General features: G+C 40.6%; 1 protein-coding gene across 13 annotated transcripts in view; it reads right to left on the bottom strand.

Annotated features, from left to right (window-relative positions):
- cic (Putative transcription factor capicua) overlaps positions 1–24,512 on the bottom strand; it is a 653,343-nt gene that overhangs the window by 162,300 nt on the left and 466,531 nt on the right. For all 13 annotated transcript variants that reach the window (XM_070089069.1, XM_070089070.1, XM_070089072.1 and 10 more), the window contains exons 5-6: positions 17,354–17,475; positions 9,918–10,146 (exon numbers count right to left, since the gene is read on the bottom strand). In XM_070089069.1, the coding sequence (XP_069945170.1) occupies positions 9,918–10,146; positions 17,354–17,475 (351 nt within the window). The remainder of the gene's footprint in view (positions 1–9,917; positions 10,147–17,353; positions 17,476–24,512) is intronic.

The following is a 24,512-nucleotide window of genomic DNA, read 5'->3' on the forward strand; positions in this document are numbered from 1 at the left end:
TAGGAGTGAATGGAGACGAATGGTACTTGGGACCTGACGATCTGTTGGAGTGTGAGCAGGGTAATATTTAGTGAAGGGATTCAGGGAAACCGGTTATTTTCATATAGTCGGACTTGAGTCCTGGAAATGGGAAGTACAATGCCTGCACTTTAAAGGAGGGGTTTGGGATATTGGCAGTTTGGAGGGATATGTTGTGTATCTTTATATGTTTATGCTTCTAGACTGTTGTATTCTGAGCACCTCTGCAAAAACAGTGATAATGTGCGAGTGTGGTGAAAGTGTTGAATGATGATGAAAGTATTTTCTTTTTGGGGATTTTCTTTCTTTTTTGGGTCACCCTGCCTCGGTGGGAGACGGCCGACTTGTTGAAAAAAAAAAAAAAAAAAAAAAAAAATCGGCGAAAAGCATCCAAGCGGCCTCCCAGCTGCCGCGAGCACACAAACACCATTCAGTGTCTGTCTGGCATTGTATCTTGGCAAATGACGATCACCTCACACATTCATACAACACATTTCTTAATACATTTCATTTGTTTTAGTGCTTGCAACCGCTAAATAAGCCACCATGGGCCCAAAGAAAGCTCCTAGTGCCAGCCCTTTGGTAAAGAAAGTGAGAAACACGATTGAAGTAAAGAAAGAGATCACAGAAAAATATGAAAGTGGAGTGCATGTGGTGGGGCTCTCCAGGATGTACAGGAAGAACCATTCAACCATCACTTCCATCATGGCAAAGAAAAAGGAAATCAAGGAAGGTGATGTTGCGAAAGGGGTGAATATGCTAACGAAAAAGAGATCGCAAATAATCGAAGATGTTGAGAAGTTGTTGCTGGTGTGGATCAAACAAAAAGGGTTAGCAGGAGATAGTGTTACGCAATCGATAATTTGCGAATAGACAAGGCAGTTGCATGACAATCTCGTAAAGAAAAGGCCTGGAACAAGTGCTGATGTAGGTGAATTCAAGGCCAGCAAAAGCTGGTTCAAAAATTTCAAGAAGCAAAGTGGCATACACAATGTTGTAAGGCATGGTGAGGCTGCCAGTTCAAACAAACATACGACTGAAAAATTCATAAGTGAATTCAAGGACTATGTAGAGGCTGAAGGATTCATCCCCCAGCAAGTGTTCAATTGTGACAAAATAGGCCTCTTTTGGAAGAAAATGCCAAAGAGGACCTACATCATGCAAGAGGAAAAGGCAGTGCCAGGACACAACCCTATGAAAGACAGGCTAACTCTCATGTTGTGGTAATGCTAGTGGGGATTTCAGAGTGAAACCTTTAAAGGTGTATCACTCTGAAAATCCCAGTGTTCGAAAAAAACAGTGTCACAAAGGCTAATTTGTGTGTGATATGGAAGGCTAACAGTAAGGCATGGGTCAAGAGGGACATTTTCCTTGATTGGTTCAATGAAGTGTTTGGCCCCAGTGTGAAGAAATGCCTCCTGGAGAATAAATTGGAACTCAAGTGCCTCCTGGTAATGGACAATGCTCCTGCTCATCCTCCAAACTTGGAAGAGCAAATGGTGAAGAAGTTTAATTTCATCACAATGAAGTTCTTGCCTTCTTAATACCACTCCTCTCCTCCAGCCCATGGACCAGCAGATCATTTCAAACTTCAAAAAACTCTACACCAAAGCAATGTTTCAAAGGTGCTTTAATATGACCTCAAACTCTGAATTGACCCAAAGAGTGTTCTGGAAAGATCACTTCAATGTCCTTCATTGCATAAACCTCACAGGTAAGGCTTGACAGGGAGTGACTTCCAGGACGATGAACTCTGATTAGAGAAAATTGTGGCCAGAATGTGTCTTCAACAAAGATTTTGAAGAGTCTGAGGTTGACCCTGAGGACCCTATGCCAGTTGTGAAATCTATTGTAGCATTGGGGAAGTCCATGGGGTTGGAGGTTTGTGGCGAGGATGTGGAAAAGTTGGTGGAGGACCACAATGAAAAGCTAACCACTGAAGAGCTGCTAGACCTTAATCTGCAACAGTAACAGACCACAGCTCAGGAAATTGCTTCAGAGGAAGAGGAAGAGAGAGAAAAAGTTGCTGTCTTCAGAGATTAAGGAGATGTGTGCAATGTAGACTAGGATGAAAAATTTGTGGAGAAACATCACCATGACAAAGCTGTTGCAGCCATGTATGCAACATGTTCAATGACAATGTCTTGTCTTATTTTAGGCAAATTTTAAAGAAACACCACAAAGAGACCTTTCTGGAACAATTTTTTGAGCGACAGGGGTCCAGTGACTCTCAAGCTGGTCCTAGTTGCATTAAAAAACAAAGAAGGGAAGTAACCCCGGAAAAGAACTTGGTACCTAAAGACTTTATGGAAGAGGATTCAAGTTATTATTCTTTTATTCTTCATGTCTCATTGTTTTCTGTGTAGATAAATGTACATTTAATGTAAAAAAAAAATTTTTTTTAATACTTCTGGGTGTCTGGAAGAGATTAATTTGATTTACATCATTTCTTATGGGAAAAATGGTTTTGAAAATCATGAATTTTGAATTTCGGCAGACTCTCTGGAACAGATTAATCGCGAAATTCAAGGGTCCAATGTACAGCCTCTCTTCACTTAGCAACGTACTAGTTTTCTGATGACTTGGATTTACAATGGGCTCTCTGACCAGTACGTATACCTAAATAATGCATTTTAGAGCTAATTTCCTCTATTCTGTTCATTACAATGCATACAGTACACTACTGTATGAACATTTAAAAAATATACTAAAAATGTTATATATGGTGCAAGGGTGATATTAAAGCAATATCAACGATGACTGACATAAACCCACTACCATAATAGTATAATAATAATTTTTTTTTTTTTTTTTTTTTTTTTTTAAAAAAGTCGGTCGTCTCCCACCGAGGCAGGGTGACCCAAAAAAAAGACAGAAAATCCCCAAAAAGAAAATACTTTCATCATCATTCAACACTTTCACCACACTCACACATTATCACTGCTTTTGCAGAGGTGCTCAGAATATAACAGTTTAGAAGCATATACGTATAGAGATACACAACATATCCCTCCAAACTGCCAACATCCCAAACCCCTCCTTTAAAGTGCAGGCACTGTACTTCCCATTTCCAGGACTCAAGTCCGACTATATGAAAATAACCGGTTTCCCTGAATCCCTTCACTAAATATTACCCTGCTCACACTCCAACAGATCGTCAAGTCCCAAGTATCATTCGTCTCCATTCATAATAATAATAATGCAACAGCGAGGAGACGGTTGGAGGCAGTGGAGATGTCCTGTCTAAGGGCAATGTGTGGTGTAAATATTATGCAGAAAATTCGGAGTGTGAAAATTAGGAGAAGGTGTGGAGTTAATAAAAGCATTAGTCAGAGGGCAGAAGAGGGGTTGTTGAGGTGGTTTGGTCATTTAGAGAGAATGGATCAAAGTAGAATGACATGGAAAGCATATAAATCTATAGGGGAAGGAAGGAGGGATAGGGGTCGTCCTCGAAAGGGTTGGAAAGAGGGGGTAAAGGAGGTTTTGTGGGCTAGGGGCTTGGACTTCCAGCAAGCGTGCATGAGCGTGTTAGATAGGAGTGAATGGAGGCGAATGATATTTGGGACCTGACGATCTGTTGGAGTGTGAGCAGGGTAATATTTAGTGAAGGGATTCAGGGAAACCGGTTATGTTCATATAGTCGGACTTGAGTCCTGGAAATGGGAACTACAATGAATGCACTTTAAAGGAGGGGTTTGGGATATTGGCAGTTTGGAGGGATATGTTGTGTATCTTTATACGTATATGCTTCTAAGCTGTTGTATTCTGAGCACCTCTGCAAAAGCAGTGATAATGTGTGAGTGTGGTGAAAGTGTTGAATGATGATGAAAGTATTTTCTTTTTGGGGATTTTCTTTCTTTTTTGGGTCACCCTGCCTCGGTGGGAGACGACCGACTTGTTGAAAAAAAAAAAATAATAATATCAGGTAGCACGTTGGTAGACAACAACCACTCAGGGAGGTACTACCGTCCTGCCAAGTGAGTGCAAAACAGAAACCTGTAATTGTTTTACATGATGGTAGGATTGCTGGTGTCTTTTTTCTGTCTCATAAACATGCAAGATTTCAGGTACGTCTCGCTACTTCTACTTACACTTAGGTCACACTACACATACATGTACAAGCATATATATACACACCCCTCTGGGCTTTCTTCTATTTTCTTTCTAGTTCTTGTTCTTGTCTATTTCCTCTTATCTCCAAGGGGAAGAGGAACAGAATTCTTCCTCCATAAGCCATGCGTATCGTAAGAGGCGACTAAAATGCCAGGAGCAAGGGGCTATTAACCCCTTCTCCTGTATAAATTACTAAATTTAAAAAAAGAAACTTTCATTTTTCTTTTTGGGACACCCTGCCTGGGAGGGATACGGCCGGTTTGTTGAAAAAATAAATAATAATATCTTTATTTACTACAAGTACATGTACAACAGAGTAGGGGAGTTAGTAGATGGGGAGAGGGAGGTATTAGGTAGATGGCGAGAATGTTTTGAGGAACTTTTAAATGTTGAGGAAGAAAGTGAGGCGGTAATTTCATGCACTGGCCAGGGAGGTATACCATCTTTTAGGAGTGAAGAAGAGCAGAATGTAAGTGTGGGGGAGGTACGTGAGGCATTATGTAGAATGAAAGGGGGTAAAGCAGCTGGAACTGATGGGATCATGACAGAAATGTTAAAAGCAAGAGGGGATATAGTGTTGGGGTGGTTGGTACTTTTGTTTAATAAATGTATGAAAGAGGGGAAGGTACCTAGGTATTGGCGGAGAGCATGTATAGTCCCTTTATATAAAGGGAAAGGGGACAAAAAAGATTGTAAAAATTATAGAGGAATAAGTTTACTGAGTATACCAGGAAAAGTGTACAGTAGGGTTATAATTGAAAGAATTAGAGGTAAGACGGAATGTAGGATTGCGGATGAGCAAGGAGGTTTCACAGTGGGTAGGGGGTGTGTAGATCAAGTGTTTACATTGAAGCATATATGTGAACAGTATTTAGATAAAGGTAGGTAAGTTTTTATTGCATTTATGGATTTGGAAAAGGCATATGATAGAGTGGATAGGGGAGCAATGTGGCAGATGTTGCAAGTACAGTGGACCCCCGGCTTACGATGTTATTTCCTTCTAGAAGTATGTTCAGGTGCCATTACTGAACGAATTTGTTCCCATAAGGAATATTGTGAATTAGATTAGTCCATTTCAGACCCCCAAACATACACGTACTAATGCACTTACATAAATACACTTACATAATTGGTCGCACTGGGAGCTGATCGTAAACTGGGGGTCCACTGTATATGGAATAAGTGGTAAGTTACTAAATGTTGTAAAGAGTTTTTATGAGGATAGTGAGGCTCAGGTTAGGGTGTGTAGAAGAGGGGGAGACTACTTCCTGGTAAAAGTAGGTCTTAGACAGGGATGTGTAATGTCACCATGGTTGTTTAATATATTTATAGATGGGGTTGTAAAAGAAGTAAATGCTAGGGTGTTCAGGAGAGGGGTGGAATTAAATTATGGGGAATCAAATACAAAATGGGAATTGACACAGTTACTTTTTGCTGATGATACTGTGCTTATGGGAGATTCTAAAGAAAAACTGCAAAGGTTAGTGGATTAATTTGGGAGTGTGTGTAAAGGTAGAAAGTTGAAAGTGAACATAGAAAAGAGTAAGGTGATGAGGGTAGAAAATGATTTAGATAAAGAAAAATTGGATATCAAATTGGGGAGGAGTATGGAAGAAGTGAATGTTTTCAGATATGTACTTGGGAGTTGATGTGTCGGTGGATGGGTTTATGAAGGATGAGGTTAATCATAGAATTGATGAGGGAAAAAAGGTGAGTGGTGCGTTGAGGTATATGTGAAGTCAAAAAACATTATCTATGGATGCAAAGAAGGGAATGTATGAAAGTATACTGGTACCAATGCTCTTATATGGGTGTGAAGCTTGGGTTGTAAATGTTGTAACGAGGAGGCGACTGGAGGCAGTGGAGATGTCCTGTCTGAGGGCAATGTGTGGTGTAAATATTATGCAGAAAATTTGGTGTGTGGAAATTAGGAGAAGCTGTGGAGTTAATAAAAGTATTAGTCAGAGAGCTGAAGAGGAGTTGTTGAGGTGGTTTGGTCATTCAGAGAGAATGGATCAAAGTAGAATGACATGCAGAGCATTTAAATCTGTAGGAGAAGGAATGCAGGGTAGGGGTCGTCCTCGAAAAGGTTGGAAGGAAGGGGTAAGGGAGGTTTTGTGGGCGAGGGGCTTGGACTTCCAGCAGGCATGCACGAGCGTGTTTGATAGGAGTGAATGGAGACAAATGGTATTTGGGACCTGATGATCTGTTGGAGTGTGAGCAGGGTAATATTTAGTGAAGGGATTCAGGGAAACCGGTTATTTTTATATAGCCGGACTTGAATCCTGGAAATGGGAAGTACAATGCCTGCACTCTAAAAGAGGGGTTTGGGATATTAGCAGTTTGGAGGGATATGTTGTGTATCTCTATACATATATGCTTCTAAACTGTTGTGTTCTGAGCACCTCTGCAAAAACAGTGATTATGTGTGAGTGAGGTGAAAGTGTTGAATGATGATGAAAGTATTTTCTTTTTGGGGATTTTCTTTCTTTTTGTGTCACCCTGCCTCGGTGGGAGATGGCCAACTTGTTGAAAAAAAAAAAAAAACATGAACAAGGTATACAGGCCTATTTGACATCAATGACATACTACTATATAGAAAGCCCCTTGTTATGCAGGGCATTTTGGGCAAATTAGGTCAGTTTTGTCCCAATATGTGACCTACACCTGTCGACTAACACCCAGGTACCCATTTCACTGATGGATGAACATAGACATCCGGTGTAAGGAAACACGTCCGGTGTTTTCACCCCTTCACCGGGAATCAAACCAGGAACCTCACCGAGTGCAGCGAGAGCTTTTGCCACCAGGCCATAGGGCACCAATGCTCCTCGTTTAACAACAAATTCATTTACTGACACGGTATTAGGAACGGAATTTCATTGTTAAGTGAGGAGAGGCTGTAGTATACAGTGGACCCTCGGATATCGTAGTTATCGGATTTCGTAATATTTGGAAAGCATAATGTTTTTTCGTCAAAATATTGGCTCGGGGATCATCAGTGAGCTCGGTAACAGTCATTCATCCAGAACACGTCCACATGACAACAGTGGCTCGACACCCAGTGTGCCATTGTTAATCAGCCAGTGAGCATGATTCCACACGTTCATACGATACATTTCATATTATTCCATTCTTTTTAGTGCTTGCAACTACTAAACCATACCCAGGCCGGGATTGAACCCGCAGTCAGAGAGTCTCAAAACTCCAGCCCGTCGCGTTAGCCACTAGACCAGCTAGCCACAATAAGATTCGTCCAACTAGGTATATTTCTACACCATAGGAAGGTTAGCACAGGCACCACTGTGACCACAAATGCAAGTTTTTACAGACGAATCTCCAGCTAGCGTGGCCGTGACGAACTCTAGCTCAAGTCCCTTCACTGCCATCAACATGACTCACGAAATCGTAATGACACGATTGCAAACAAACCATACCCCGGCCGGGATTGAACCCGCGGTCAGAGAGTCTCAAAATTCCAGCCCGTCTCGCTAGCCACAATAAGATTTGTCCAACTAGGTATATTTCTACACCATAGGAAGGTTAGCACAGGCACCACTGTGACCACAAATGCAAGTTTTTACAGACGAATCTCCAGCTAGCATGGCCGTGACGAACTCTAGCTCAAGTCCCTTCACTGCCGTCAACATGACGTCACGGCCACGCTAGCTGGAGATTCGTCTGTAAAAACTTGCATTTGTGGTCACAGTGGTGCCTGTGCTAACCTTCCTATGGTGTAGAAATATACCTAGTTGGACGAATCTTACTGTGGCTAGCTGGTCTAGTGGCTAACGCGACGGGCTGGAGTTTTGAGACTCTCTGACCGCGGGTTCAATCCCGGCTGGGATATGGTTTGTTTGCAATCGTGTCATTACGATTTTGTGAGTCATGTTGACGGCAGTGAAGGGACTTGAGCTAGAGTTCGTCACGGCTACGCTAGCTGGAGATTCATCTGTAAAAACTTGCATTTATGGTCACAGTGGTGCCTGTGCTAACCTTCCTATGGTGTAGAAATATACCTAGTTGGACGAATCTTATTGTGGCTAGCTGGTCTAGTGGCTAACGCGACGGGCTGGAGTTTTGAGACTCTCTGACCGCGGGTTCAATCCCGACCGGGGTATGGTTTGTTTGCAATCGTGTCATTACGATTTCGTGAGTCATGTTGACGGCAGTGAAGGGACTTGAGCTAGAGTTCGTCACAGCCACGCTAGCTGGAGATTCGTCTGTAAAAACTTGCATTTGTGGTCACAGTGGTGCCTGTGCTAACCTTCCTATGGTGTAGAAATATACCTAGTTGGTCAAATCTTATTGTGGCTAGCTGGTCTAGTGGCTAACGCGACGGGCTGGAGTTTTGAGACTCTCTGACCGCTGGTTCAATACCGGCCGGGGTATGGTTTGTTTGCAATCATGTCATTACGATTTCGTGAGTCATGCAACTACTAAATAAGCCACCATGGGCCCCAAGGAAGTTCCTAAAGCCAGCCAGCCCTTTAGTAAAGGGCTGAGAGAGAGGGGAGACTGTGCCTTCTTCAGTGATTCTGCGATATGTACGATACTAAAGCAGCAGGAGTCGATAAAGGCTATAGCGCCAGCCAGCGATAAAGTGTAGCATTAACAGTGTAGCAAGTAAGTTAAGCGATTAATGGATAGAAAAAGGACAGCACAAAACTGACTCCTCCAACGTTGTTGGAGTTACATAGGGCAACTGACAACACTGCCATCTCTGCTGCCGCCATCACCATCACTATGTAAGGCGTATCTTTCAGTGGCCCTTATACACCCAACAACAAACAACACAGCAACACTCATCGGTTAGGGAGAGAGACATATGACATATTTTATTCATTCTAGAGTATATATCATGTTTCTATGTTATTAATATTGTTTATGTCATATTAGATGAAGAGTGCTGGATAAATAAGCAGTAGAGTTGATATTAGTGTCATATTGAAGGACTATCTTGTCGCAACTCCAAACACACTTCCCTGCCACCACCACAATTCCTAACATACGCCAGAAACAGACCTCTCTGGAACACTTTTTTGAGCGACAGGGGTCCAGTGACTCTCAAGCTGGTCTTAGTGACATTAAAAAACAAAGAAGGGAAGTAACCCCGGAAAAGAACTTGGTACCTGAAGTCATCATGGAAAGGGATTCCCCTTCCAAACAATAATTTCTCCATTCTCTCCTCTCCTCCCATCTTCAATACACTAAGATGAGTCTTCAATAAAGGTAAGTGTCATGTTATTATTGTTTTATTCTTCATGTCTCATTGTTTTCTGTGTAGGTAAATGTATATTTCATGTAAAAAAAATTCTTCTTCTTTAATACTTTTGGGTGTCTGGAATGGATTAATTGGATTTACATTATTTCTTATAGGGAAAATGAATTCGGAAATTGTCAAATTCTGCTTTAGTGACACCCTCTGGAGCGGATTAATTACGATAACCTAGGGTCCACTGTACATTATAAGATACACCTAGAAAATCTTAAGAGGAATTGATCCTCCAAACCTGCATACAGAAATAACTCAACACAAAAGCAAGAGACTCAGCAGGTGGTACAAAATACAGTACCCCCAGAGAAAAGCAGGAGTGCTATGAGCACACTAAGAGATGATATAATAAGCATAAGAGACCCAATACATTTCAGAATCATCCCATCATATAAAGAGGAAATCTGTTAAGTTCCTTAAGTCAGTCCCTGATCTAATTAATAATAAGCTCAATTTTAGATAACTGAAAATAAGAAATGTAAATTTAAGTGTGCTTTTAAAATTTACTAACCTAATAATAGGTCTTTGTGGAAGGGAGGGCACAGAATGTCTGCTAGTGTTGTCATGGGTCAGCCAGGGCCGCCCAGTAGGAGACGTGATAGCAGCAGGTTGAGATATAGGCATGAACACATTTCCCTTGGGCCCCACTGTCACTGGACTCTGGATGCCTCTTGGTGATATGGATGTCGGAGAGAAGCAGCCAGCAGGAGTTGTGGATCTCGAAGAGTTGTGCAGAGTCACTGTGGAAATGATTATGAGAAATATATTTCAGAGCTGTAATGCCAGTGGATTACTTGTAACCCAACATGCAGAGTCCCATACTTATAATGGTTATTTGTAATTCCAAACATATTATGGTACAGAAAATAAGAGTACAGAGGATAATTATGCGTCACATGTTATAACTAAAATTTATTTTATTATTTTTTTATTAACACATCGGCCATTTCCCATCAAGGCAGGGTGGCCCGAAAAAGAAAAACTTTCATCATCATTCACTCCATCATTCTCTTGCCAGAGGCATGCTTAGACTACAATTATAAAACTGCAACATTAACACCCCTCCTTCAGACCTTCAGAGTGCCGGCACTGTACTTCCCATCTCCAGGAATCAAGTCCGGCCTGCCGGTTTCCCTGAATCCTTTCATGAATATTAACTTGCTTACACTCCAACAGCACGTCAAGTCCTAAAAACCATTCATCTCCAGTCACTCCTATCTAACATGCTCACCCATGCTTGCTGGAAGTCCAAGCCCCTCGCACACAAAACCTCTTTTACCTCCTCCACCCTTTCCTAGGCCGACCCCTACCCGGCCTTCCCTCCACTACAGACTTATACACTCTCTACATGTCTGAACCGTCTCAGTAACCCCTCCTCAGCCCTCTGGATAATAGTTTTGGTAATCCCACACCTCTTACTAATCTCTAAACTATGGATTCTCTGCATTATATTCACACTACACATTGCCCTCAGACATAACATCTTAACTACCTCCAGCCTTCTCCTTGTTGCAACATTCACAACCCATGCCTCACACGCACACAAGAGCATTGGTATAACTATACTCTCATACATTCCCCCTCTATGCTTTCATGGATAAAGTTCTTTGTCTCCACAGGTTCCTCAGTGCACCACTCATCTTTTTCCCCTCATCTATTCTATGATTCACCTCATTCTTCATAGACCCATCTGCTGACACGTCCACTCCCAAATACATGTATCTGAACAAATTCACCTCCTCCATACTCTCTCCTTCCAATCTGATATCCAATCTTCCATTACCTAATTTTTTTATCCTCATCACCTTACTCTTTCCTATATTCATTTTTAATTTCCTTCCTTTACATACCCTACCAAACTCATCAACCAACCTCTGCAACTTCTCTTCAGAATCTCCCAAAAGCACAGTGTCATCAGCAAAGAGCAACTGTGACAACTCCCACATTGTGTTAGATTCTTTATCTTTTAACCCCACACCTCTTGCCAACACCCAAGCATTCACTTCTCTTCCATCTATAAATATACTGAACAATCATGGTGACATCACACATCCCTGTCTAAGGCCTACTTTTACTGGCAAATTATCTCCCTCTCGCCTACATACTCTAACCTGAGCCTCAGTATCCTCAAAAAAACTTTTCACCGCTTTCAACAACCTACCTCCTATTCCATAAATTTGCAACATCTGCCACACTGCCCCCCTATCCACCCTATCATAAGCCTGTTCTAAATCCATAAATACCACAAATACCTTTTTACCCTTTAGGTAGTAGGTTGGTAGACAGCAACCGCCCAGGAAGGTACTACCGTCCTGCCAAGTGAGTATAAAACGGAAGCCTGTAATTGTTTTACACAATGGTAGGATTGCTGGTGTCTTTTTTTTTTCTGTCTCATACACATGCAAGATTTCAGGTACATCTTGCTACTTCTACTTACACTTAGGTCACACTACACATACATGTACAAGCATATATATACACACCCCTCTGGGTTTTCTTCTATTTTCTTTCTAGTTCTTGTTCTTGTTTATTTCCTCTTACCTCCATGGGACAGTGGAACAAAATTCTTCCTCCGTAAGCCATGCATGTTGTAAGAGGCGACTAAAATGCCGGGAGCAAGGGGCTAGTAACCCATTCTCCTGTATATACACCTACCATCCGACTTACGACCGAGTTCGGTTCCAAGAAACCGGTCGTAAGTCGAAATGGTCGTAAGTCGAACTTTACTACTGAATATCAACAAAACATTTTTGTAATGACTTTATTTTATTGTTTTATTTTGGTATTTCATGTTTTACTTTACTTTTTATGTTGTTAGTACGTACTGTATTTTATGCTGTAAGGTTTAGGATAAACACTATGTACAACACAAATAGTTGTTTATTTCCCAGAAATTTGGCATAAAAAACACGGTCGTAAGTCGAGTGGTCATAAATCGAGAAGGTCGTAAGTCGGATGGTAGGTGTATTACTAAATGTAAAAGGAGAAACTTCCGTTTTTTCTTTTGGGCCACCCCACCTCGGTGGGATACGGCCGGTGTGTTCAAAGAAAGACCTCTTTACCCTATATGTTTCACTGCAAACACTTGGTAACTAAAAGTCAATATAGATAAACAAATTATTTTCCCAAAATTATGCCTTTTTGACCTCATTCACAAGTGCAGATCATCATAAGTCAGAGACTCCCTATATTTCAGTCATGTATTTCGAGACTTGAACATTGCCCTTAACCCTTTGACTGTCGCGGTCGTATATGTACGTCATAGGAGATACCGTGTTTGACGTATCTATACGCATAAATTCTAGCGGCTTCAAATCAAGCAGGAGAAAGCTGGTAGGCCCACATGTGAGAGAATGGGTCTCCATGGTCAGTGTGCACCATATAAAAAAAATCGGGGAGCCAGTGGTGCATTGTGGGAATACCATTTCAGTCGTCCTTTTTCAGCATGTCTAGCGGTAAGAAATATGTGACTTCCCTGCAAATCTGGGACTCTTCTCTTCCCAAGTGATGCTCTAACACAGATGGAAGTGTCAATGAAGATCAATTTCATGATTTCGAGGAGTTTGAGACCAAAAGCAATAGAGGAAGTGGAGGAGGAGGAGGAAGAGGAGGAGGAGGAAGAGGAGGAGGAAGAAGAGGAGGAGGAAGAAGAGGAGGAGGAAGGAAGGAGGAAGAGGAAGGAAGGAGGAAGAGGAAGGAAGGAGGAAGAGGAAGGAAGGAGGAAGAGGAAGGAAGGAGGGAGGAGGAGGAAGGAGGGAGGAGGAGGAAGGAGGGAGGAGGAGGAAGGAGGGAGGAGGAAGGAGGAGGGAGGAGGAAGAAGGAGGGAGGAGGAAGAAGGAGGGAGGAGGAGGGAGGGAGGAAGAAGGAGGGAGGGAGGAAGAAGGAGGGAGGAGGAGGAAGGAGGGAGGGAGGAGGAGGAGGGAGGAAGGTGGAAGGTGGAAGGTGGAGGAGGAGGGAGGAAGGTGGAAGGTGGAAGGTGGAAGGTGGAAGGTGGAGGAGGAGGAAGAAGAAGAAGAAGAAGAAGAAGAAGAAGAAGAAGAAGAAGAAGAAGAAGAAGAAGAAGAAGAAGAAGAAGAAGAAGAAGAAGAAGAAGAAGAAGAAGAAGAAGAAGAAGAAGAAGAAGAAGAAGAAGAAGAAGAAGAAGAAGAAGAAGAAGAAGAAGAAGAAGAAGAAGAAGAAGAAGAAGAAGAAGAAGAAGAAGAAGAAGAAGAAGAAGAAGAAGAAGGACAACGACGACCTAATACCTAATAATATGTTCCCTTGAGGCATGAAAACAGTTCACCCCATGACAGTGACAAGATAAGGGGAGATAACATCTGATAAGAGCTGACCTTTGATGAGCGTAAACGAGGGTGGGGGGAGGGGGGCAGCTGTCCATCTGTCAAGAGCCAGGAGGAGGAGGAGGAGGAGGAGGAGGAGAAGGAGGAGGAGGAGAAGATGACGACGAACAAACATTTGTCTGTCTGTCTATTTGTCTGTCTGCCAAACTCCCTGTCTATCCGTCTAGCTCTGTCTCAGAGAGAGCCACAAGACTGTGTCATCATCACGTTTACTCACATCTTCAAGCAGAGTATAGCACTTTGTCTGGATTTTTTGGGTTATCCTAGGTAATTTACACTATGTATAGTTGTATTTATGTGTACCTGTGAGACAGAGATAGACAGAGAGAGAGAAAGAGAGACAGATTGAAAGAGATAGAATGAGGGAGAAAGATAATTAGATAGAATGGAGGGGGAAGCAGCATCCGACCCCATTGTTTTGACAGGCAGTAGGGGGAGTGACTAATGAGACAATATGTCATTTTGACAGCTGCCGACTCCTGACTCAAAACAATTATAAGCCACACACTCGCACACAAGACAAGCTTGCTGAAGGGTGATAATAGCAGTTTTATGAAAGTATCTAGTGACTATATATGTGTATATATATTATAGAAACCAGAAGCAAGAAGGGAAGGCAGGAATGAAGGAAGGACTAGATGAAAGGAAGGAAAAAAGTAATGAAGGACAGATGAAGGAATGTAGGAAGAGAGGTGGAATGCCCTCCAGGTAGCCTCCAGGTAGGAAAGGAATGAAGGAAATTAGGAAGGAAGGAATGATGACACACGACCATTTACCTAGGATAACTACATAACACAACTGCCTGCTAATACTTTGAAGAAAACTGCTCAGACGAGGTATTTTGTCCTTGCACATAAAAAAAAAATTCAACAAAAATGCACACACACTGATTTTATGTGTGAGAGTGTAAAACACCATTGTGTATGACACCATGTTTTATGTTTGAGGAGTGTAAAACACCACTGTGTATGACACCATGTTTTATGTTTGAGGAGTGTAAAACACCACTGTGTATGACACCATGTTTTATGTGTGAGGAGTGTAAAACACCACTGTGTATGACACCATGTTTTATGTGTGAGGAGTGTAAAACACCACTGTGTATGACACCATGTTTTATGTGTGAGAGTGTAAAACACCATTGTGTATGACACCATGTTTTATGTGTGAGTGTAAAACACCACTGTGTATGACACCATGTTTTATGTGTGAGAGTGTAAAACACCACTGTGTATGACACCATGTTTTATGTGTGAGAGTGTAAAACACCACTGTGTATGACACCATGTTTTATGTGTGAGTGTAAAACACCACTGTGTATGACACCATGTTTTATGTGTGAGAGTGTAAAACACCACTGTGTATGACACCATGTTTTATGTGTGAGAGTGTAAAACACCACTGTGTATGACACCATGTTTTATGTGTGAGAGTGTAAAACACCACTGTGTATGACACCATGTTTTATGTGTGAGAGTGTAAAACACCACTGTGTATGACACCATGTTTCACAGAGTTCCACAAGCTACAGAACTTCTAGGAGTATGTTCAGTGACTGTATATTTGTATATATATTATAGAACAATAGTAATAAACAATTTTTTGTATTGTTTGTTTTTGTAAACAAGTTTTGTAAACAATATATTGATAATTATGTTTGTGTGCTTATTGTGTTGTATACAACGAGTGTATATATGTACATTGCACCTTACTTTGGTCTCATAGGCCACATAAGTTATGTGAAAAAATAAAATAGTGAAAAAAACAACAAACCTTCAAATACAAGTAAACTTAAGTTTACCGGGTGAGCGGCAGTCGCCGCTGTTGCCATACGCGGCTCATTTTCTGCAAACTTCATGCCTCTATATCTCGGTAAGTACTGATGGGAAAAAATTTTTTTTGGGACTAAAACAATCAGAAAAATAATCTTAACATTTTCATAAGAAAAAATAATTTTTTTTTTTTCGAATATTTTGCGACACCAGGAGACACTTCAGGATTGGGCCCTTCGACAGTCAAAGGGTTAAAAAAGGCCACTAAAAAGCATGCCATCTCTATGTCCTATTAAGTACCAAAGTAAAATGATTAACGCTTTCAGGATCGACAAGCCCTCTCCCAGACTTTGTTCTCAGGGTCGAAAAATTTTCAAAAAAAACAAAATTATTTTTTCTTATGAAAAGATAAGAGAATCTTTTCCCGAATAATGACACCAAAGGTATGAAATTTGATGGAAAACTTACGGAATTATGCTCTCGTGAATTTAGTGGTCACAACAATGTTTATGCATTGGCGATTTTGCCCACTTTGAGCCCTATTTTCGGCCAATTCCAGTGTACTAGTCGACAAAAATCATAACTAATTCGCTAGAACTCCATTTTTTCTATCGAATGAGTACAAGAAACCACCCATTTACCGATTTCAACTATCCAATAAAGTGGTCAGAATTTAGCAATTTTGCCAATTTCACACAAATTTCAAAAGATGCCAATTTCCAAATAGGGTCCAGAATAAACAAGAAAGACATTCCTGGCACTAAAATAACATTTCCTCTGTTCTTTAGTCACGTCCCCACGTCCCTCTTACATTCTTTTGCTTTCCACTTGGAATTTTTATTCTTACAAAAATAGAAGATTTACTGTTATTCAGACTACTGCATTAGTGTAGAAATGGTATAAATAATATCAGCACACTTGTGAAAGATTATTAGACTCACCAGTTGACGTGTATTGGACGCGTAGCATGATTTGTTTACTTTTGAACTTCGGCAAAAATCGAAGATTTCTGCTATTTTGAGCTCAATTTCAAGGTACTTTTCATTGTAAAACCAATCAAAATCATCTCAATTTCTGTAATATGTCTTCCATTCTATAAAATGAGACCAGGAAAATTAGAATACCATCATAAATACCATACAAAAATACAGTGCAAAGTCGCTATTTTAAACCAAAAACACTGCCAAAGTTTTTTTTTTTCTCATTACGCACTGTGTGCTGCAGGATTTTTTTATACTGCGCACACTGACCACATAGACCCACTCTTTCATATGTAGGCCTACCAGCTTTCTCTCACTAGATTTGAGGGCGCTAGAATTTAGACGTACTAGTACGTCAAAAACCCTGGTGCGTAAGCCGTACATTTCTATTCTTTTGTCGCATCTCTGTAATTTAAATGTATGAGGACTAATAAATCAAATTGGTCAGACAAACCAGCCATAAAAACAATTTTTTTTTAATTTTATCTTATGTATTGATAATATAAATTTCAAGTCACTGGGAAAAGGCATTCTAAAGACATGTTCAGAAATAAAGCAGAGGAAAATACGTATAATTAAACTGCGCAAACACCTAAGGTCTTCCTCATGGAATGCACAACAGAAAATATTTAACCTAAAGTGTCATTTACACTGGTTAATGAAAAACAAGAAACCCCTTGGGCAGAAAAGTGAAACATAGGAAAAGAGAGAGATTTGCATTTTCTGGCCTCAGTCAGAGACCCCTTTTCATCCGCTGATGAGGGTATCTGACCTGGCACAAATATAGCTCTCTCTACCTGTGTTTCGTTTTTCTGTCCAAATGGGTTCTCACATTTCATAAAACAAAATACTTACTAAGCATGTTTGCAGCTTCTGTCTCATCCTGAGAGCGTGGAGCAGTTAAGGGAAAGTTTGGTGATGTGTCAGAATCACACGACATCTCTTCCCAATTACCCTCTACACTTGGAGTATCTTTCCTAAAGAAAAAATGAAAAATAAATACAGGTAAGCATGTCCCAATCATTGCAATACACATATAACTGTCTACAGCTTTAGTGTCAAATTCATTCAGAGTACAGGTACTGTTCTTAGAAGAGGTAACCATAATAGAAAATCATCCAAGTTGATCTATCCAACTATGAGTTTCCACATTTATTCCATTTCTTTTATGCTGCCATTGAGATTTCCTGCACGTGTTGCAAACGTTTCAAAATGCAACTTTTCGCCCTCGTGTACTTCTAACAATGACCAATGTACGCTATAGCACATACATGCAGGTAAAACATTTACAGTACCACAATGAATTTTCAAGACTGATTATTGCTAAGAAGCTCCAATTCATAGTTCACTGTCTAAACTACTGATTTTTATGCCAATTATATAAAATGTATATACTCTTAAACATTTTACTAAACTGATGTACAGTATGTTTATTCAAACTCATGAACAAATACATGTACTTAATACAGTTCAGCAATTAAAATACTGGGTATTCATCAGGAATGAAATTTATTTAAAATACATGTAAATAAATTAAATATGAATGCATTTTAAAGGCAACTGGTGTCAATTTGTTTCCCACTGTAGCTCTCACTTTTGTTCAGCAAGCTATATTTGTACTGTACTATACTATACAGTGGACCTTCGTCTAACAAACGCATCGCATAACGTTAACCCTTAAACTGTCCAAAAATAGCTCTACGTTCAGAGCGCTACGCGTGTAAATGTAGATCTACGTTCGGAGCGCTACGCGTGCAAATGTACATCTACGTCTGGACAGTTTAAGGGTTAAATCCGCCCAATGAAGCATTTGAGCGTAAAAATTTTGGCCTGGCTAACGATAAAAAACTCGCCCAACGTGATTCGTCCCGAATCTGTCCGTCCAGCCTGAGTGCCTCAGCTGCCCTGCCATCATTGTTTACAAGTCAGGGTGGTCGGTTTCATGCATAACTTCGATACATTTTGTATTATTCCATTGTTTATAGTGTTTGTAACTGCTAAATAAGCCACCTAGGGTCCAAAGAAAGCTTCTAGTGCCAACCCTGTGGTAAAAAGGGTGAGAAATACTATAGAAATACTATCGTACCACGGTCAGCTGCTGCTGCACCACTGCCAGCTATTGCTGCACTACCGTCAGCGGTAATAATAATAATAATTTGTTAAAAAAAAAAATGTTTATTTCTTTGTAAAGGTTACAATTTTGATTTGCTAAGTACAAAGATAGCCACTATCATGCCGAGGCATTTCAGGCTAACTAATCCTAATACATAGTACAGTGGACCCCCGCATAACGGACGCCTTGCATAGCGGACAATCCGCATAGCGGACGCTTTGATCGCTAAAATTTTGCCCCGCATAGCGCCCAAAAACCCGCTCAGCGGCCTTCGTCCAAGACGCATCCAATGTGCGGCCTGAGCCACGCTCACATGTTCCGCGGGTGGCATTGTTTACCAGCCAGCCTCCGCGGTAACATCCAAGCATACAATCGGAACATTTTGTATTATTACAGTGTTTTTGGTGATTTTTTTCTGGAAAATAAGTGACCATGGGCCCCAAGAAAGCTTCTAGTGCCAACCCTACAGCAATAAGGGTGAGAATTACTATGGAGATGAAGAAAAAGATCATTGATAAGTATGAAAGTGGAGTGCGTGTCTCCGAGCTGGCCAGGTTGTATAATAAACCCCAATCAACCATCGCTACTATTGGTGGTACAGCTGCTGCTGCTGCTGTATCACCGTCAGCTGCTGCTGCACTGTCAGCTGCTGCTGCTGTACCACCATCAGCTGCTCCTGCTGCTGTAGTACCGTCTGCTGCTGCTGTAGCATCATCTGCTGCTGCTGTAGCATCGTCTGCTGCTGCTGTAGCATCGTCTGTTGCTGCTGTAGCATCGTCTGTTGCTGCTGTACCACCGTCAGCTGCTGCTGCTGCTGTAGCATCGTCTGCTGCTGCTGCTGCTGTAGCATCGTCTGCTGCTGCTGTAACATCGTCAGTTGCTGCTGTAGCATCGTCTGCTGCTGCTGTAGCATCGTCTGTTGCTGCTGTAGCATCGTCTGCTGCTGCTGCTGCTGTAGCATCGTCTGCTGCTGCTGTAACATCGTCAGTTGCTGCTGTAGCATCGTCTGCTGCTGCTGTAGCATCGTCTGTTGCTGCTGTAGCATCGTCTGCTGCTGCTGCTGCTGCTGCTGTAGCATCGTCTGCTGCTGCTGTAACATCGTCAGCTGCTGCTGCTGCTGCTGTAGCACCGTTGTTGGTGTGGCTTATTGAGAATACCAAGAAACAATTAACCCCAGAGGATTTGCCACCCAGGATAGCCCAAAAAAGTCAGTGTCATCGAAGACTGTCTAACTTATTTCCATTGGGGTCCTTAATCTTGTCTCCCAGGATGCAACCTACACCAGTCGACTAACACCCAGGTGAACAGGGAAAATGCCTGGAACTAGTGCTCATATTGGTGAATTTAGAGCCAGCAAAGGTTGGTTTGAGAGATTTAAGAATCGTAGTGACATACACAGTGTGATAAGGCCTGTTCTGGAAGAAAATACCAAACAGGACCTACAGTACTCAGGAGGAAAAGGCACTCCCAGGACACAGTGTCTCATCAGTCATTGCTGCATCTTCAATAAAGGTAAGTGTCATTTATTCTTCATTTAGTAGAGTAGTACATGCACAATATATATTGTGCATGTACTACTCTACTATTGTGCATGTATCCTTCTCTTTGTGTGTAGGAAAATGTATATTTCATGTGGTAAATTTTTTTTTTTTCAAACTTTTGGGTGTCTTGCACGGATTAATTTGATTTCCATTATTTCTTATGGGGAAAATTCATTCACATAGCGAACATTTCGCATAACAGCCAGCCCTCTTGCACGGATTAAGGTCGCTATGCGGGGGTCCACTGTAACTAATTAAAACTAGATAAGATAATAGTACATAGTAATTATTACTTAAAACTAAACATAGAATAGTGGTTAGCTGTTTTACAATCTTGTTTGGACTTAATAAATCTTTTGTGCACTTAGTACAAAATCTAATTTACAAGGAATGGTGCAGGTGGTAATATTTTATGGAATGGCAGAATTAAAAGCCAGGAGGTCACATGATAAAACTAGCCAGTAGATGCTTGGCTGATTTGGTTAATATTGTGAGATAAGATGATTTTTTAGCAGAGTTATAAATTTATAAGTTGTTTGGGGATCCTTGACTTGTTCCGGTAGCGAGTTCCAGATCTTTGGGCCTTTTATGTGCATAGCGTTCTTATATATTGAGAGTTTTACTCGAGGGATGTTGAAAAGGGTCTTATGCTTTGTATTGTGACTGTGCATTCTGTTGTAACTGTCGAGTAGTAGTTTTAGGGGAGGTTTACAGTGGAGTTTAAAGTTCTGTATATGTAGTAGGCACAATGATAAGAGTGTATGTCTTGTATATTTAGCAAGTTGAGTCTTTTGAAAAGTGGTGGGGTGTGCTGTCTAGCACAGGAGCTGGTTATCACCCACACACAAGCTTTTTGTTGGATTATTAAGGGTCTAAGGTGGTTGGCTGTGGTAGAGCCCCAAGCATAGATACCATAGGTGAGGTAAGGATATATTAGAGAGTGGTACAAGGTAAGGAGAGTCGTTTGTGGTACATAATAGCGTATCTTGGAAAGGATTCCTACTGATTTGGAAATTTTCTTGGCTATGTGATGGGTATGGGACTGAAATTTAAGATTACAGTCAAGGAGAAGACCTAGAAATTTGCCCTCCGTGTGTCATGATATAGGGGAACCATTTAACAGTATGTTGAGTTGAATATTTGAGGCTCTGTTGCCAAACAGCATGAAGTAAGTTTTTTCTATGTTAAGTGTGAGTTTGTTGGTCATCATCCAAGCATATATCTTTAGCAGTTCATTGTTTACAATGTTTTCAAGCACAGCTTGGTCTGAATGGGAGTAGACCTATGTAGTGTCATCTGCAAATAGAACTGGTGTAAAGAGTTGGGATGCATTGGGGAGATCATTGATGTAGATGAGAAAGAGGAGTGGGCCTAGGACACTACCTTGGGGTACTCCTACAGCTACAGGTTGGATAGCGGAGTTGACTCCATTTGCATGTACATACTGGTGTCTGTCGTTAAGATAGGATTTCAGGTAGTCAAGAGAATGTCCTCTTATGCCATAATGATTCAGTTTGAGGTGCAAGAGATTGTGGTCAACTGTGTCAAACGCTTTTCTTAGGTCGACAAAGAGCCCCAGGGGATATTCATTCTTATCGAGAGCTGTGTATACTAGGTCAAGCATTTGTATAATAGCATCATTCGTGCTTTTTTTTGGTCTAAATCCAAACTGGCATGGGTTAAGTATGTTGTTGGATGTAAGGTAGGAGTAAAGTTGCTTGTGTATTATTTTTTTCAAATATCTTGGATAGTAAGGGCAAGTTTGATACGGGTCTGTAATTGTTCAAATCAGTTGGATCTCCACCTTTGTGGATCGGGGTGACCCTTGCTGTCTTGAGTATGGATGGGAAGGTTGAAGAAGCTATAGATTTGTTAAACATTGTTGCAATAATGGGTGACAGTTCTGGTGCAGCTTTTTTATATATGAAAGGTGGCAAGTTATCTAGATCACCTGATTTGTTTTTTAATGATTTAATGATGAGTGAGACTTCGGTGGGATTAGTTTGTGCTAGGAATAGTGTGTTTGGATAGTTGCCAGTGAGGTACTCGCTCAGATGGGTATTTGAGCTAGGAATTTGGCTTGCTAGCTTTGATCCTACAGTAGAGAAGGAGACATTAAATTTGTCGGCTGTGTCTATAGGTTGCATGAGAGGTTCATCTGGTTTAGTTAAGTCTATCTCTCTATTTCCAGTCAGTTTTCTTGAGCCCAAAATTTTGGAAAGGGTTTGCCAGGTACTTTTCATGTCACCTTTCATTTCACTAAATCTATTTTCATAATACATTTGCTTTCATTTACGTATTAGTTTTGTTAGTATTGATGTGTATCTTTTAGTAAATTCTTTAGTAATTAAGCCTAATCTGAACTGCTTTTCAATTTGGTGTTTTTTATTAATAGATTTGAGGATACTTCTGGTTAGCCATGGGCTGTTTAGCCTCTTTTCTGTGATCTGCTTCGTTTTGACTGAACAATGTTTGTTGGTTTAGGGTTTTATGTAAAAAAATTTTTGATATCTTTATCGATATTATTACTATCATTTAGCTCTCTCTGCCAATCAATAGCACCTAGTGCTAGTTTTAGGTTGTTTATTGATGTCTCGTCATGCAGGCGAAATGAGATCTTTCTTGTTTCTTGAGGCAGTTTAGATAAGTTGGTTATGAGAAAGGTAGGATAGCGGTCTGTGGTGTTATCTGTGATTATACCTGCTTGTAGTGGGGATATTATGTTGGTCCAGATATGGTCGAGTAACGAGATTCTTGTTGGCTTTGTTATAGTGGGTAGCAATAAGCTGTTGTTCATAGCATTTGTGAAATCAACTACTGGAGGGTTGGTTGCTTGGATAAGGTTGATGTTGAAATCTCCTGCTAGTATCAGAGGGTGTTTATTCAACTCTGACTCAGTTATCATGGTTCTAAGGTTATTGCTGAAAGTGTAAGTGTTTGAGTATGGTGGTCTGTAGACTGCACCAACTGCTATAGGTTTCTTAACCCTTTGAGGGTCGACAGGCCCTCTCCGAAACTCGTTCTCAGGGTCGGCCAAATTTAAAAAAAAAAAAAATTATTTTCTCTTATGAAAAGATAGAGAATCTTTTCCCGATCATAAAGACACCAAAAGTTTGAAATTTGATAGAAAACTTACGGAATTATGCTCTCGCAAAGTTAGCGGTCTCGGCGATGTTTACGCATCGGCGATTTTGCCCACTTTGAGCCCCATTTTCGGCCAATTTCACTGTACTAGTCGACAAAAAACATGAATATTTCGCTAGAACTCCATTTTTTCTATCGAATGGGTGCAAGAAACCACTCATTTATGAAATTCAACTATCCAGTACAGTGGTCAGAATTTAACAATTTTGCCAATTTCACACAAATTTCAAAAGATGCCAATTTCCGAATAGGGTCCAGAATACACAAGAAAGACATTCCTGGCACTAAAATGACATTTCCTCTAGTCATTAGTAACGTCTCAAGGCCCCTCTTATATTCTTTTGCTTTCCACTTTGAATTTTTATTTTCACAAAAAATATAAGATTTACTGTTATGCAGACTACTGCATTAGTGTAAAAAATGGTATAAATATTATTGGTGCACATGTGAAAGAATATTAGACTCACCAGTTGACGTGTATTGCACGCTTGGCACGATTTGTGTACTTTTGAAGTTTGGTAAAAATCGAACATTTCTGCTACTTTGAGCTCAATTTCAAGGCACTTTTCTTTGTAAAACCAGTCAAAATCATCTCAATTTCTGTAATATGTCTTCCATTCTATAAAATGAGACCAAGAAAACTAGAATACAACAATAAATACCATACGAAAATACACTGCAAAGTCGCTGATTTATTAAAAAAAAATGGTCAAAGTTTTTTTTTTCTCATTATGCACTGTGTGCTGCAGGATTTTTTTTAGACTGTGCACACTGACCACATAGACCCATTCTTTCATATGAAGGCCTACCAGCTTTCTCCCACTAGATTTGAGGCCGCTAGAATTTATGAGTACTAGTACGTCAAAAACCCCTACGCGTAAGACGTACTAGTACGACGAAAACCCTCAAAGGGTTAAGTGTTCTTGAATGTGAATTTAGCTATTATATATTCGCCGTTTTCGTCCTGTACATTAGTTGATTTCACACATTCTAGTTCATCAGAGTAATAGATGACACTGCCTCCTCCTGATTTGTTGGGCCTACAGTTATGTATGGCTGTTTAACCAGGTATGGTAAATATGTCTGTCAGATCTTGTCCGAGCAAGGTTTCAGTAAGTATAATGAAAGTTATAGTAGCATTTAGAGACTTAAGTAATGCAATGAGGTCATCATAGTGTTTACTCAATGATCTAACATTGTAGTTAAAGACTGTAAT

Source organism: Cherax quadricarinatus, chromosome 27, assembly GCF_038502225.1.
Source record: "Cherax quadricarinatus isolate ZL_2023a chromosome 27, ASM3850222v1, whole genome shotgun sequence".
Classification (NCBI taxonomy): domain Eukaryota; kingdom Metazoa; phylum Arthropoda; class Malacostraca; order Decapoda; family Parastacidae; genus Cherax; species Cherax quadricarinatus.